Source organism: Amblyraja radiata, chromosome 4 (assembly GCF_010909765.2).
Source record: "Amblyraja radiata isolate CabotCenter1 chromosome 4, sAmbRad1.1.pri, whole genome shotgun sequence".
In the NCBI taxonomy this organism is placed as follows: domain Eukaryota; kingdom Metazoa; phylum Chordata; class Chondrichthyes; order Rajiformes; family Rajidae; genus Amblyraja; species Amblyraja radiata.
This window is the reverse complement of record NC_045959.1, coordinates 42,447,101-42,461,584: the sequence shown is the minus strand read 5'-3', so window position 1 is coordinate 42,461,584 and position 14,484 is coordinate 42,447,101. Positions and strand designations below refer to the sequence as shown.

At 43.9% G+C, this 14,484-nt stretch overlaps 1 protein-coding gene across 10 annotated transcripts in view; it reads left to right on the top strand.

Moving 5' to 3' along the window:
* Positions 1-14,484, top strand: part of zfhx4 (zinc finger homeobox 4) — a 326,096-nt gene that overhangs the window by 287,821 nt on the left and 23,791 nt on the right. For all 10 annotated transcript variants that reach the window (XM_033019258.1, XM_033019260.1, XM_033019262.1 and 7 more), the window contains 2 exons: positions 1-136; positions 13,438-13,558. The exon at positions 1-136 is cut by the window's left edge and continues 65 nt beyond it. In XM_033019258.1, coding sequence (XP_032875149.1) covers positions 1-136; positions 13,438-13,558 — 257 coding nt within the window. The remainder of the gene's footprint in view (positions 137-13,437; positions 13,559-14,484) is intronic.

Genomic DNA, 14,484 nt, shown 5'->3' with positions numbered 1-14,484 from the left:
GTCCCAGCATTCCATGCAGCCCGTCATCTGCTGCCCTCTCTGTCAGGATGTTCTCAGCAACAAGATACATCTCCAGCTCCACCTGACCCACTTACACAGCGTGACACCTGACTGTGTGGAGAAGCTACTCACAACCGTAAGCACTTTAAAATCTACCTCAATAAACTGGCCTTTCCCTTCAGAACTAGACGTTAAAATCAATCCACATTTTAAAATACGTCCGCCAGCAGAGAACGTATTGCCTCTCACAGAACACGATGTAATCCTATCATGATTTACGTTGTATAATAATTGCTGACTGACTGCCACTTTGCAGAAAGTTCCACGTTTCCCTACTTTGAAGTAAAAGTATAAACCCGGTGCATTAAGAATAAACATTTCTGATCTCAATACGCTCTGTAGTATTTCAAGAAAATGATTGTGAGAAAAACAAGATTTAAAGGAGAAAATGGCCAAAGGAGAATGGCACAAGAGGTAATGGTTGTGCAGCAAGTCAAAAGCTATCAAGGTGTTGAACACAATTGTATAAAAATAGCAGTAAATATACATTTATGAACACTAGCTTCACAAGGAAGTAAAAGACTAGTTTAAAAAAAAGGAACATAGACTTCAGCAACACTGTTTAAATGAAATATTTTAGCTGTGCAGATGCAAACCTACTTTGAAGATGAAATGGATTTCTAAAGAAACTATTCATATAGAAGACTATTTGGAGGAATAAGAGTAAACAGATATGTGGTGTGAATACTTTTGATGTTGCTCTTGTCTCAGTGGCTGCATAATTGCCTCTGCCAGAGGTTTATGAGTTAGAGTCCCCATCCAAAAGACCTTGGCACATGCTTGGTTGACTTGTAGTGCAGTATTGAGAGGGCAATGTTTTGGAAATGCACTAAATGTGAAATGTTGCTGGACTCCACGAACCAACGCGATACTTTGTTAAATCCTCAAATAAGATGGGATTTTTAAAAGTTTTGGAAATATCGGCAATATACGCACCATATTTTTAAAAGGTGGCATGAAGAGTAGTTGCCTGGTCAAGCGTTGTTAAAGAATGACCATAGCGAAGCATTGTATGAACACTGTCAATGTCGGGTCATCATGAATAGTCAACTTAAATTAAAAGCAACAGGTCCACAATCCTATAAGGAATTAACTAATTTAGATGGTATGCATTATTAAGATAATTGGATTTTAAGAAAGAATTTCATAATGTTCCACATCTAAAGCTGTTGGCCAAGATTAGGACTGGGAATTTCCTTGCAGCTGTTCCCACTCTTGTGTTTTAACTTTGCAGAAACCCCATGAGCAGCTCAGAGGAAATTTCTAGTCTGAGGGCATTAATGACAAATTAACTAACTGATTTAAAATGCAGCAGAAGGAAGCTAAAGGTGATGGAACGCCTCCACTTTGAGGTCGCTGATGTATGGACTCCTGTGTGAGGTTCTCCTGGTCCCCAGCTGTTTATGCAGCTCTCATGGAAAGGCTACATGCAGAAATATTATCACACTTACCAGCTATATCAACAATGATGCAAGCTGACCAGTACGAAAAATGTTATAGCAATGAAAGAAATCTGGACACTATAAACAGTTGCTGTAAGTATAGTGAGTTTTAATCGAAATTAGGGTAAAATAAAGCTAACTAAAATAGCAGAGATTATCTGCAGTAGGTTAGGTTTGTATTTGCTCTCCATATCGTGACAAATTCATTGCATAAAGGGTACCTGAGACAATTTGGGGTCTTTTTAGACTCCTATTCTACTCTGTTTGGGAACTTAAGTGAAAAAGTAAATTATAATTCATAATTGATTTGCAGAAAATACTAATGGCCTGATATCTGGGTTAATAGTGGCACAGCTGGTAGAGCTGCCGCCTCACAGCACCAGAGACCCGGGTTCGATCCTGACCTCAGGTGCTCTCTGTGTGGTTTGCACGTTCTCTCTGTGACTGGGTGGGTTTCCTCTGGGTACTTTGGTTTCCTTCTCCCCACACATCCCAAAGACATGTGGGCTTGTGGGTCAATTGGCTTCTGTAAATTGACCCCACTATGTAGGGAGTGGATGCGAAAGTGGGAAAACATAGAAATAGTGCAAATGGATCCCTGTGGTCTTGGTGGACCGAAGGGCCTGTTCTCATGCTGTATCTTTCAATCAATCCAGCAAATATTACCCTGCATATATTTACTCTGCCAAAATGGATTATTATTATTATTTGTGTCCAGTTCAGGAAAAACCTGTGAGTTTATTCATAAATGATGAGATAATGCCTTGATTAGTTTGAAGAATGGCAATGATATGGCTTAGATTGAAACATGCACTACTATTTAAAATGAGGATAGGGTTTTGGGTATTTCAACTTAAACATGGCTTGGATAATAAAGTGGATGGCAAGAAGCATAAGCCTTTGGGAAAATTAATTTCCCTTCCAATTAAAATCCGTAGTACTGAGAACCTCAATATTGCTTGAAAATATTAAAAGTTACACTTGTAGTCTGGAATAACTTTCGCAATCTTAGAAGGTTGGTTAGTACCTTCTAAGATTGACACTTACACCTCCACTGTACCCTTTTACATGAAAAACTGTGTTGACAAAACCATGGATGACCAAAGGCGTCCGACTCCTTTGGTAAGCCCGCAATATGGCTTCTCAATCCGGCAACACAGAGCTGTGTAGTGCGACCAGGTCTGACCTGAAGAGGGGCGTCAGGAACGCCAAAGCAGCCTATAAGTGAAGGATCTAGAGTCACTTCAACAACTCAGACTCCCGTCGCGTATGGCAAGGTATATGGCACATCACCAACTACAAAAACAATGCCAACTCATCCACCAGCAACAGTGCCTCTCTGGCAGAGCAGATTTGGCCGCCATGAGAGGAGAGAGACGGTCATGCCCACTACTTCAGCTCCAACACCCAACAGCCAGACACTCATCATAAGGACTGCAGATGTCACATGACTGCAGATGTCACACACACACTCGGGAATGTTAACACACGGAAGGCAGCCGGTCTGGATGGAGTCTCAGGACGGGTTCGCAGAGACTGTGCTGTTAAGTTAACTAACGTATTTACAAAAATCTTCAATCAATTCCTGGCACAATGCATGGTCCCCACATGTCTACATATAGTGCCAGTTCCGAAGCAGGCAGCCATGACCTGCCTCAACGACTACAGGCCGGTTGCACTAACACCAATAATCATGAAGTGCCTGGGGAGATTGGTCTTAAGCACATCAAGGCCGCTCTCCCATCAACCCTGGATACACACCAATATGAGTACAGAGCAAACAGATCAACAGACGACGCCATTGCCACTGCCCTCCATACAGTACTGCTCCACCTAAAACAGTGGGGAGCAGTACAATTGTGGGTTACAGCTCTACAATCAACACAATCGTAACCAGTAGACTGGTCTCCAAGCTGTCCGGCCTAGTCTTCGAACAAAATATCTGCCAATGGATTAAGGACTTCCTTATGGACCGGCTGCAGTCAATCAGGATGGGAACCCACCACTCCCCCACTCTAACACTCAGCACGGGAGCTCCACAAGTCGGTGTGCTGAGCCCCCTCCTCTACTCCCTCTATACCTATGACTGCATACCGACCCACAGCACAAACACCATCATAAAATTTGCAGACGACACGACAGTGGCGGAGCTGATCACTGAGGGCGATGAGTCAGCTTACAGGGAGGAGGTACAGAGGTTAATAGGCTGGTGCTCAGAGAACAACTTAGCACTCTATACTGGGAAAACAAAATAGCTCATCATTGACTTCAGGAAGAAGCAGGGTGACCATCCCCCACTGCACATAAATGGAGAAAGAGTGGACAGAGTCCCCTGGGCACCCACATGTCAGCAGATCTCAGGTGGTCAACTAACATGCACTTCCTGGTAAAGAAGGCACAACAACGACTTTACTTCCTAAGATCACTTGGGAAAGTCAACTTGCCACGACAGCTGCTAGTGTAATTCCACCTTTGCTGCATAGAGAGTGTCCTGACACATGGCATCCTGGTCTGGTACGGCAACAGTTCTGCAGCTGAAAAGAAGGCTCTGCAGAGAGTCATCAATACAGCCCTGAAGATCACCAACACACACCTGCCTGCCCTGGAAGAGATCTATAGCTCTCGTTCCCTGTGGAAGGCATCACGCATTCTAAAGGACTCATCTCATCCCGCACATCACTTGTTTGCCCTTCTGCCCTCAGGAAAGCGTTACAGGTCGATCAAATCACACACCACAAGATTAGCAAACAGTTTCTACCCCAAGGCCATCACCACTCTGAACTGAACACACAGCCCTCATAGCCAATATTTTGTACTGCCACGACATTATACAGTGAAATATTGCACATTCTGACGACAACGTTTTTCTTGCCGTTTTTGTTGTTTCCAATGTCGTTATTATTTATCTGTTACGTTGGAGCTCTGTTTGGGCAGTGCGCCTGAAATTTCGATGTATGTATTTACAATGACAATAAAGTGTGTAATTATTATTATTATAAGTTTGCAGAAGACACCAAGATTACTGAGTTTGCGAACTGTGAAGAAGGCTTGCAATGTATACAACGGGATATCATGTGCAGACGTGGCGTCGAAGGACGAGAAGCCGAAGCAAAGAAGTCAAAGCCAAATAGCCGAATGGAAACTAAGCCAAAACGCCAAATAACCAAAAGCATACGAAGGCGAAACGCCAACGAACCAAAAGCATACGAGGCCGAAACGCCAATGAACCGAAAAGGCAGCATGCCGAAAAGCCAACTAACCGAAAGGCTGCGTCGCCTACAAGACAACTAACCAAATGCCGCTCTGCCGAAAAGTCAAATAATGGCCTGTGTGGGGAAAATGACCCCCACCCTCCCGTCTCCACCGGTCAGTGATGTGATGGACGCGGGGGTCTGGCACAATCGCTGACAAGGCCCGCCCCCCCGGCGACATCATGTCCGTTATTTGACTTTTTGGCAGAGCGGCATTCGGTTAGTTGGCTTGAAGGCGACGCAGCCTTTCAGTTAGTTAGATTTTAGGCGTCCCACCCTTTCGGTTCGTTGGCGTTTCGGCTTCGTATGCTTTCGGATATTTGGCGTTTCGGCTTTGTTTCCATTCGGCTATTTGGCTTTGGCTCCTTTGCTTCGGCTCCTCTTCCTTCGACTCCACATCCGGGTACCACGGGATATAGGTCAGCTTTGGGAGGTCAAATGTATGGAGGAAATGTACCATTAATGTCATGACCCTTAACAGCATTGATGTACAGAGTGATCTTGGGGTCGATGTCCAAGTTGGGCGTGGCATTGAGTATAAGAGGCAGGAAGTCATGATGCAGCTTTATAGGACTTGGATTATTGCATCCATTTCTGATTGCCCAATTACAGGAAGGATGTGGACGTTTTGGAAAGGGTGCAGAGGAGATTTACCAGATTTTTTTATTTTTAGAGATACAGCGAGGAAACATCCCCTTCGGCCCACTAGGTCCGCGCTGACCAGCAATCCCCGCATATTAACACTATCCTACACATTAGGGGCAAGTTTTACATTTATGTGGGGCAAATATTTTTAATACAGAGGGTGGTGAGCGCCTGGAAGGCGCTGGAATGGCAGAGGCTTGTACAGTAATTCATTTAAGAGACCTGGATGGGCACATGGATATGCAGGGAATAGATATGGATTCAATATACAGGCAGATAAGAGTTGGTCTTGGCATCATTTTCAGCTCAGACATTGTGGGCCGAAGGGCCTGTTCCTGCACTGTATTCTATGTTCTAAAATATATTGCAAGCTATGGGTAAATATTAAATGTTATATGCAGTAAGAATGAAAAGTGAAAGTGGATACTCAGAGCAAAGCGGAGAAGGAACTTGTGATAATTACTGAATATACTGCCAAGTAGATCCAAAAAACACTCGAGTTTTTGGAGACAGTTGGTGAACTTGGAATTTGCTCTGGAGATGAGTCAACTTGGGATGGGAGCATTTGGAAGGGGGTTCAAATCTAGTTTAGATTTAACTACCTGATGAAATTGTGAAAGTGGCTGTATTAAAAAGAGCATGGACAGGTTATTGTAGAAACTCCTTGTGCACTTTAACAGAGTTGCGTGGCTACTAACACCATTTTAAGTGGCATTCCAGTTGTAATCTTGCAACCCCCAACATTGTTGTTGTGTTTCCTGATGTAGCGAGGAGCTGTTTCGGTTTCAGAGCATGTTGTCATAGCTTAGCCTTTCAGCTGTGACAATGGAAACCAGCCATTATAGAGACCTGTGAAGAACATGAGCAGCACTCCTTTAAATGCTGGAGAATTAAGCTTCTTCATTAATTGTTGGATGCAGGAGGGGAAGGATAGAGCTCCCAGGCCTTGGGGAACGACCAGGACTGGATGATGGAGAATGTTAGTCACCGCAGAGATATTCTCTGTTCTAGGGGACCATGGAGACACTCCAGGCCTACAGCTCAAGGAAGGAGTAATACCCAATGAGGCCTGTCCATGCATGCTTGCATTTTGGGGAACTCTGTATGTTTCCAGTAGTGGGAGAAACTAGGACCAGAAGGCACAGCCTCGGAATAAAAGGATGTGCCTTCAGAATGGAGATGAGGTAGGATTTCTTTAGCCAGAGGGTGGTGAATCTATGGAATTAATTGCCGCAGATGATGGTGGAGGCAAAGTCATTGGGTATTTTTATGACAGCAATTGATATGTTCTTGATTAGTAAGGGCATCAAAGTTTTACGGGTTGAAGGCAGGTGAATGGGGTTGAAAAGGAAATAGATTAGCCATGTCCTAATTCTGCTCCTATGTCTTAAGGTCTTATGTCTTGTGGTCTGCAATAGGAGAAAATTCCCTTGCCCACTCCGTCTGCTTTTGTCAGCCAAAGTCTTGTCTCCTTCGGTGACCATCAGATTCACAAGCCCGAGTTATCAGAGAAGGATAGGCAGGCTAGGGTTTATTCCTTGGCGTGCAAGAGACTGAGACTAATCTTATCAAGGTGTTTATAAAATCATAAGGGGAATAGATGGAATGCGTAGTCTTTTACCCCCGGTAGAGGAATTAAGACTAGTGGTCATAGTTTTAAGGTGAGAGGAGAAAGTTTTAAGAGGAACTTGAGGGGCAACATTTTCACACAGGGTGGTGAGTATATGGAACGAGCTGCCAGACAAAGTAGTTGAGGCAGGTATCATGAAAGCATATAAAAGACACTTGGATAGGTATATAGACAGGAATAGTTTAGAGTGATATTGGTCAAAAGCAGGCAAATGAGATTAGTTTAGGTGGGGCATGTTGGGTGGCATGGAAAAGTTGGGCTGAAGGTCCTGTTTCTACGACACTATGGATGAACCAGTATTTGAAGTTGTGGCATGTGGGCTCTGTTTATGAAGTGTAGCCTGCATTGATGATGCTCCTCAGTATGATCCAGTTATGAGTTTGTTTCCTTACAACTTTTGGGTGGATAAAAGGTCCTTATGCCTTCCCTCTCATGCTATTTCCGTGGTTACCTGTGATGTCTCTGTCATCTAAGATCCTCCTCCATGCCATCGAGCATGAGAAATGTTAATTTGAAAACCCTCTTTGGAGATTAGTTTTGAGGGCATAATTGTCGCTGAGGGTGAAAGGAAGATAGTTTTAAAGTACAAGCAGAATGTGGAATAAGCATTGAGGCTACAGAGTGCCATGGAGCAGCCAGGCAAACAATTCAGTTTGGGGATTTGGCCTTTAAATAATATGGTTTGTAAGAAACAATGCTAGTAAAATATGATTTTTTTTCTCAAGCCAGTGAGATTGAAAACGACAGTTAATATGACAAATTTGGTGCCACACATTGTTGTTTAGAAAGATTTATGCTCCAAGTATGTGTCTAGTACCAAGAACTGATGCTGTACGGAGTTTGTACTTTCTTCCTGTGGCCACGTGGGTTATCTCCGGGTGCTCCGATTTCCTTCCACACTCCAAAGACATACAGGTTTGTAGGTTCATTGCCTTTGGTAAAATTGTAAGTTGTCCCTAGTGTGTAGGATAAAACTAGTGTTCGGGGTGAAGGGCCTGTTTCCGCGCTGTATCTCTAAAGTCTAAACAGTGTTAGGGGTCAAATTTGCATGTGTGGAGGCCTGATGACTGCAATTTTGCACTACTCTGGATTAAATTTACAGCACTTTTTGTCGATGTTACGAGAATAAATTTCTAGATCATAGTGCCAAGGCACAGGAAGAGCTGGTGGGTATTTGAGTTTGTGCAGGTTTTGGGGTGAATTACAGTGTTTTCTATGATCCTGTAATTTCTAATATTCCTATTGTCTGTTTTGTTAAAAGAAATAATTGAGAGATATAGGTTGTAATAGACACATGGCTTCACCCTCAGTTTATTTGTATCTTCAAAATTGTATTGATTTTTAAGCAGTCACAGAGAATTACATGCATACAATTTACAGTACAGCGTTGTTTTCATACTCCTCTCTGTGTCTGGAGGTATTCTTGTATCAATTGGGTTGAATTGCTCTTAATCTTGCCTTTATGCCTCTCTCCAGGATTTATGCAGACACTAATCTGATAATCTAGCACAATGGGAATACTCTATTATTTGAAGAATTGTCCTTTAGCAGAAATATTACATCAAAGCCACAAATGCTTGTTCCAGTCATTGAAATGAGCTTTATATAGATCTCCCGGTAGCAAATAAAGCACAGGGTAGGTTTCAATCCACCCCACCCAACCAAAACAACCATCCATTTATCTCACTCGTGTTTATGGGTCCTCATCATGTACAAAAACCCACTATCTGTGCTCGCAATTGAAACAAATTTAATTGTATCTAAAACAGGTTGAGATAGTTCTGCTAGGTTGGTTAAAGATTTCCGTGTGAGATGTGAATCAGTTTTCCTGTTCTATTTCAGTCCATGTACATAATCTAACACTAACTAGTTTGAGACTGAGGCCCAAGAAGATGAAGTTAGAAAGTGAAGGACCTCGGGCCACTTTTAAGTCTCCCACCATTTGCAGAATTCAGGCCTGATTATCATCACTGCACCCACTGGCCAATTTTGGGGAGTGGAAGTAAGAGGAAAAATGAACAGCAAAATTGTTCAGAAAGCCGACCCAACTTCCACTCCCCTTGGCAGCGCTTACATGGAGAGGACCAAGAAGACCTGAAGAAGGGTCTCCACCTGAAACATCGTGATCATGCTGATCATCCCCAATCATAATTACAAATTCTATCATTGGGTTCTTCTTACAATTCCATCTTGTCTTTTCTTGATAGGTACATAGATATGAAATTTTAAGAGACATATGGATCAAACATGGCGAAATGGGGCTAGCTTAGATGGGGCATCTTGATCAACATGCATGAGATGGACTGAAAGGCCTGTTTCCATGCTGTATAACTCTATGATTACATAATGTTTTTAATCACACGTAACATTGAATAAATATTTAATATTAGTGGTTGTGAACTATAGGTTGAATATAATTTATAAAACTACACCAACATATAATGTTTTCCAACAATTGCTATAAGAATTAGTTTACACTAGACTAGACCGTTGCGTCCCACTCACACAGGAGGCCTGGTCCCCAAACGCAACCCATTCACCAACGCAATATTCCACCACTCACCCGTTCCCCCAACGCAACCGTTCCCCCAATGCAATATTCCACCACTCACCCATAACCCGTAACTGCGCAGGCATGGCTCATTTTCCCTCATCCACGAGCAATCCCTCCCCCTCCTCTTCATGTGTGGGGGGGAGGAGGGGAGTGAAGCGGGGTGTGTGGTGGGGGGGTGTGGGGTGGGAGGGGAGGAGCGGTGTGTGTGGTCGGGGAGGTGTATGATGGGCGGAAGAGGGTGGTGTGGCGGTGGGGTGGGGGGGGGGTGTGGGCAGTGGGGCTTGTGGGGGGGAGGGGTGTGTGGGTGGGGGGGGTTTGTGTGGGGGTAGAAGGGTGTGTGGGTGGGGGGAGTTGTGGGGGGAGAGGGGTGTGTGGGCGGGCGGGAGTGAACTTGGAGAAAAGACGGGGGAAGAGCCCTGGGAGAGAGGGGGGGGGAGGAGCCAGTGAGGGGGACCGGAGGGGTAGTGGGTGGAATTGGCAGTGTGATGGGGACTCACAGTGGGTGCTGATCGTTCTCCTTCACCGGGATCAGGGTCTCCACTTTCTGTTTGGCGACATCGGCGACATCTTCGACTCCGGGCTGGGCTGGGTCTCCGACTCTGGGCTGGGTCTCCGACTTTGGGTTGGGCTGGGTCGGGTCTCCGACGCTGGGCTGCTGCTTGGGGCTGGGCTGCTGCTTGGGGCGGGGCTGCTGCTTGGGGCGGAGCTGCTGCTTGGGGCGGAGCTGCTGCTTGGGGCTGGGCTGCTTCGGGTCCCTCCGAAAGTCTGGTTGGAAACTTCCACCGGCTTTCCTCAGCTCCAGCAAAGACGTGATGGCGAGGAGTGATGGGGAAGAGACTAATCTGTGTGGCGCTGACTGGCAAGAGAAGAGATCGATCTGCGCACGCGTGGTTTTTAAGATTTTTAAACCTCGCTAACTTTTAAGACATTCAACCGATCGGAACGAAGCTTGGTGGACTCGCAGCACAGGAGAATGGTAAGTGAAAAATCGTAGCGTTATCGCAAACCATTTTTGCGCAAATAGAAAGACCGCCAAACCGGAAGATAACATGATCAGAGTTTTAGTTATAGATAGATCGATAGATCGATAGATAGATAGATAGATAGATAGATCGATAGATAGATAGATAGATAGATAGATAGATAGATAGATAGATAGATAGATAGATAGATAGATAGATAGATAATTATCGCATGCACTGAAATGCAGTGAAAAACTTTTATTTACGTGTCATCCAGTCAAATCATACAACGAGTACAATGAAGTCATACCCAAGTACAATAGAGAAAGCAAAGAGGAAATTATCAGAGTGCAGAATCAGGTGTACACCATTTATAGCATTATAATCATGAGAACATGCAGATAAATATACAATGCAAGGCCTGCATTGAGATAGTTAGGGAGATTGGGACTGCACCCGAGTTATGAGGACAGTGCAGTCGCCTCCTAACAGTGTGGATGAAGCTGTTCCTGGTTGCACGTAATTTCAAGCTTTTATAATTTCTGCCTGACTGGAGAGGGAAGGTGTGTTTGGGTTGGAAATGGTTCTTCATTATGTTGGCTGATTTCCCGAGGCAGCATGATGGTGTCACTGTAATAAGAACCGGGAGTCTGGTCTGTGTGAAGGACTGGGCTACATCCACAACTCTGCAATTTCTTGCAGTGTTGGACAGAGCCAAGCAACAAGGCATCCCGATAGGACGTTTTCTACTGTGCTCTTGTCGAGGTTAGTAAGAGTCATTGGAGGCGTGCTGGACTTCCTTAAGGGCCTGTCGCACTTGGGCGTCATTTGCGCGTCATGCAAGTGGCGCACGAAGATTTTGTGAATCCCAAAATCCTGGGGTGCTGCGTGTGAACGCGCGTCACTGCCTATGCCATGTGCGCGTAATGCATGCCATGCGCGCATCACGTGTGCGTCACAACGCGCGTGTCGTGCGTCGTGACGCATAAATGGTGTCGCGTAAATGACGCGCAAACGACGCCCAAGTGGGATAGGCCCTTTAGTCTTCAGAGCAAGACGAGGAGTCAGATTTTCTTTCTTGGCTGTAGTTTCAATGTTGTTGGTTCAGGACACATTGGTGACATTTATGCCTTGGAACTGGAAGCATAAATATCTTCAGCAATTTGTTCTGGACCAACCCCGAGCCAAGAAAGCACATCAACGCTTCTACTACTGCAGAACCCACAAAAAACCAACAGTTCATATACTATATAACATAATTTCTAACTTGAAATATTTATACAAGAAAATGTTTGTTACATGTTTCAAAGGTCTTTTATTGTCACATGTACTACATGTAAGCAACTACATAAAAGTTAACATAAACATCCACCACTCAGATTCCCCACATTTCTCACTGTGATGGAAGGTAAAGAATTCCAATCTTCTTCCTCTTTACTCTCCCGCGGTCGGTGTAGTCGAACCATCCATCGGGGCGATCAAAGCTCCCGCAGCCAGCAGTTGAAGTCCCCATGTCGCGGCGATCAAAACTCTCGCATCAGGTTGATCGAAACTTCCACGTCAGGGCGGTCGAAACTCCCATGACTTGGAGTTCCCGAAGTTGGTCTCTGACCAGAGACTGAGGGCTCTGTGATGTTAAGTCTGCAAGCACGGTTGGAGCTGCGAGATTGACCCCTGGCAAAGGGATCGCGAACTCCACGATGGTAAGACCCCAGGTGACCGTAGTGGAGCTCTCAGAAGTCGCCTGGCAGCTGCCCTTTGCTGACTTAGTACCTAACAAGGCAGATTCATGTGATTATTACTAAATAGGGTTCTCAGGATCTTTAGAAAAGGTTGGTGATAACTTGGTAATCAGGGGACATTCCTTCATTTACGTGAAAGCATTGTAAGTTAAATAAATGTTCAAACTCTTTTATCACAACTCTACAGCAGTTCAAGGCAGCAGCTCACCGCCACCTTAGCATGGACAATAAATATTAACCATACCAGCAAATATTAACCATACCAGCAACGCCCAGATCCCCAAAATAAATAATGAAAAATAGTTATGATTGGCACAACAGCTGCAACGGTATGTCGTGAAGGGAAAAGCAGGCTGTAGATTATGAAAAGAAAATATGTGACGCTTCCTAGTCAAATGTGAACTGAATGATACTTTCAACTCATCAGCTCAGAGGATACGTTTATAGTTCTCTGTTGAATTTAAAAGTAACATAATCACCTATCCAACAAATAACCCCCACCCCTCATCCCTATAACACTATCTGCATTCCACCCACCAAATCTAGGGACTCATTGCCAAAAATAGTTATTCATTGGGTGGGACCAATGTCTATTCTATTTCCAAATCTATATCCAGTCTATATTGAGGCAAACAAATAAGCTGAAGTTAGCTCATTTGTTCTATCAGTGCTAATACCCTTCTTTGAATCCCTCAAATTATACAAATTATACCAAGTCCATTAGTTGATATTTTGATTGATGTTTTACATAAAGGTAGAATCAATGGAATTTCTTCCATAGTTTCCATTGGCAAAAAATCATCCAAGCCGTGACTTTTCCTTTGATAAAAGAACGCATGGAATGATTTCCTGAAAAATGTGTCATCCAGATGTAAAAGGTTTTCCCATAAATAAATACCACAGTTGTTTGTGTAAGAAAGAACTGCAGATGCTGGTTTAAATTGTAGGTAGACACAAAATGCTGGAGTAACTCAGCAGGACAGGCAGCATCTCTGGAAAGAAGAAGGGTCTCGGCCCGAACGTCACCCATTCCTTCTCTCCAGAGATGCTGCCTGTCCCGCTGAGTTAATCCTGCATTTTGTGTCTACCTTCAGTTGTTTGTGTAATGTCTTTATGTTGATATATCACATAGTCTTGTGTCTTTTTTAAAGGTATCTCTTCCAGATGGAATGAACTCCACCAGCATATTGCCCTCCACTGGTTCTGAGAAACTGCAATGTTTCCTCAGCAATACTGCAACAGTGACAGCGGAAGAATCATGTCAACCATCTGGTAAGCTTTTTTATGAAACAGATGCCAGCTTTCTACATCGTAAATGGCTTGTATGAGAGCAGTGTAATAAATAAGCCAGCTGGTAGAATTATGATCTTGGATGTTTAACATAGTTCGCTGCCATGACTGATCCCTCTGGTGCGCTTCAACAACATATTTTAAGTGGGAAGAGATATGCTTTGCTGTACTTTTATACTTTAGAGATACGGCACAGAAAGAGACCCTTTGGCCCGTCGAGTCCGCAATGACCAGCGATCACCCCGCCCACTAGCACTATCCTACACATTAGGGAAGATTTACAGTTTTTACTGGAACCAGTTAACCTACAAACCTGTTCGTCTATGGAGTGTGGGTGAAAAGCGGAGCATCTGGAGGAAACCCACGTGGTCTCAGGGAGAACATGCAAAATCCCAACAGACAGCACCCGTAGTCAGGATCGAAGCCTGGTTTCTGGCGCTGTAAGGCAGCAACACTCCCGTTACACTACTGTGTTGCCCCACTTATTGACAATTGCCACAATGTGTGAGCCCTACATCAGGTCCTCGCTTACTAACGGCCAAGAACATAAGCATGGGCCTGAATTAGAGATTACTAATGTCTTTATATCATTCTACTTGACCTAAATACTAAATAGTTGCATTTCATAAAGTTACATAATATATTAAGAGACTTGCTCATTTTGGCAGCTCCTATTCAATACTTCTCAGTATTCAAGTAAATACTTTGTAAATTTCAAATTTTTTGTATAAGTTTGAGTTGACTGTCAAAGTTTCAAAATCCGAAAGAGTCTTTTTGTTTACTTTTTTGGATTCCTCTATTATATGGTGCTACCAATGAGTAAGACATTGTGGATGTGGTTACTTGCTTTCCACCGACAATTTAGAAATGCACCTCATTTTGTTAAAAAATACATCTAATGATGCTCC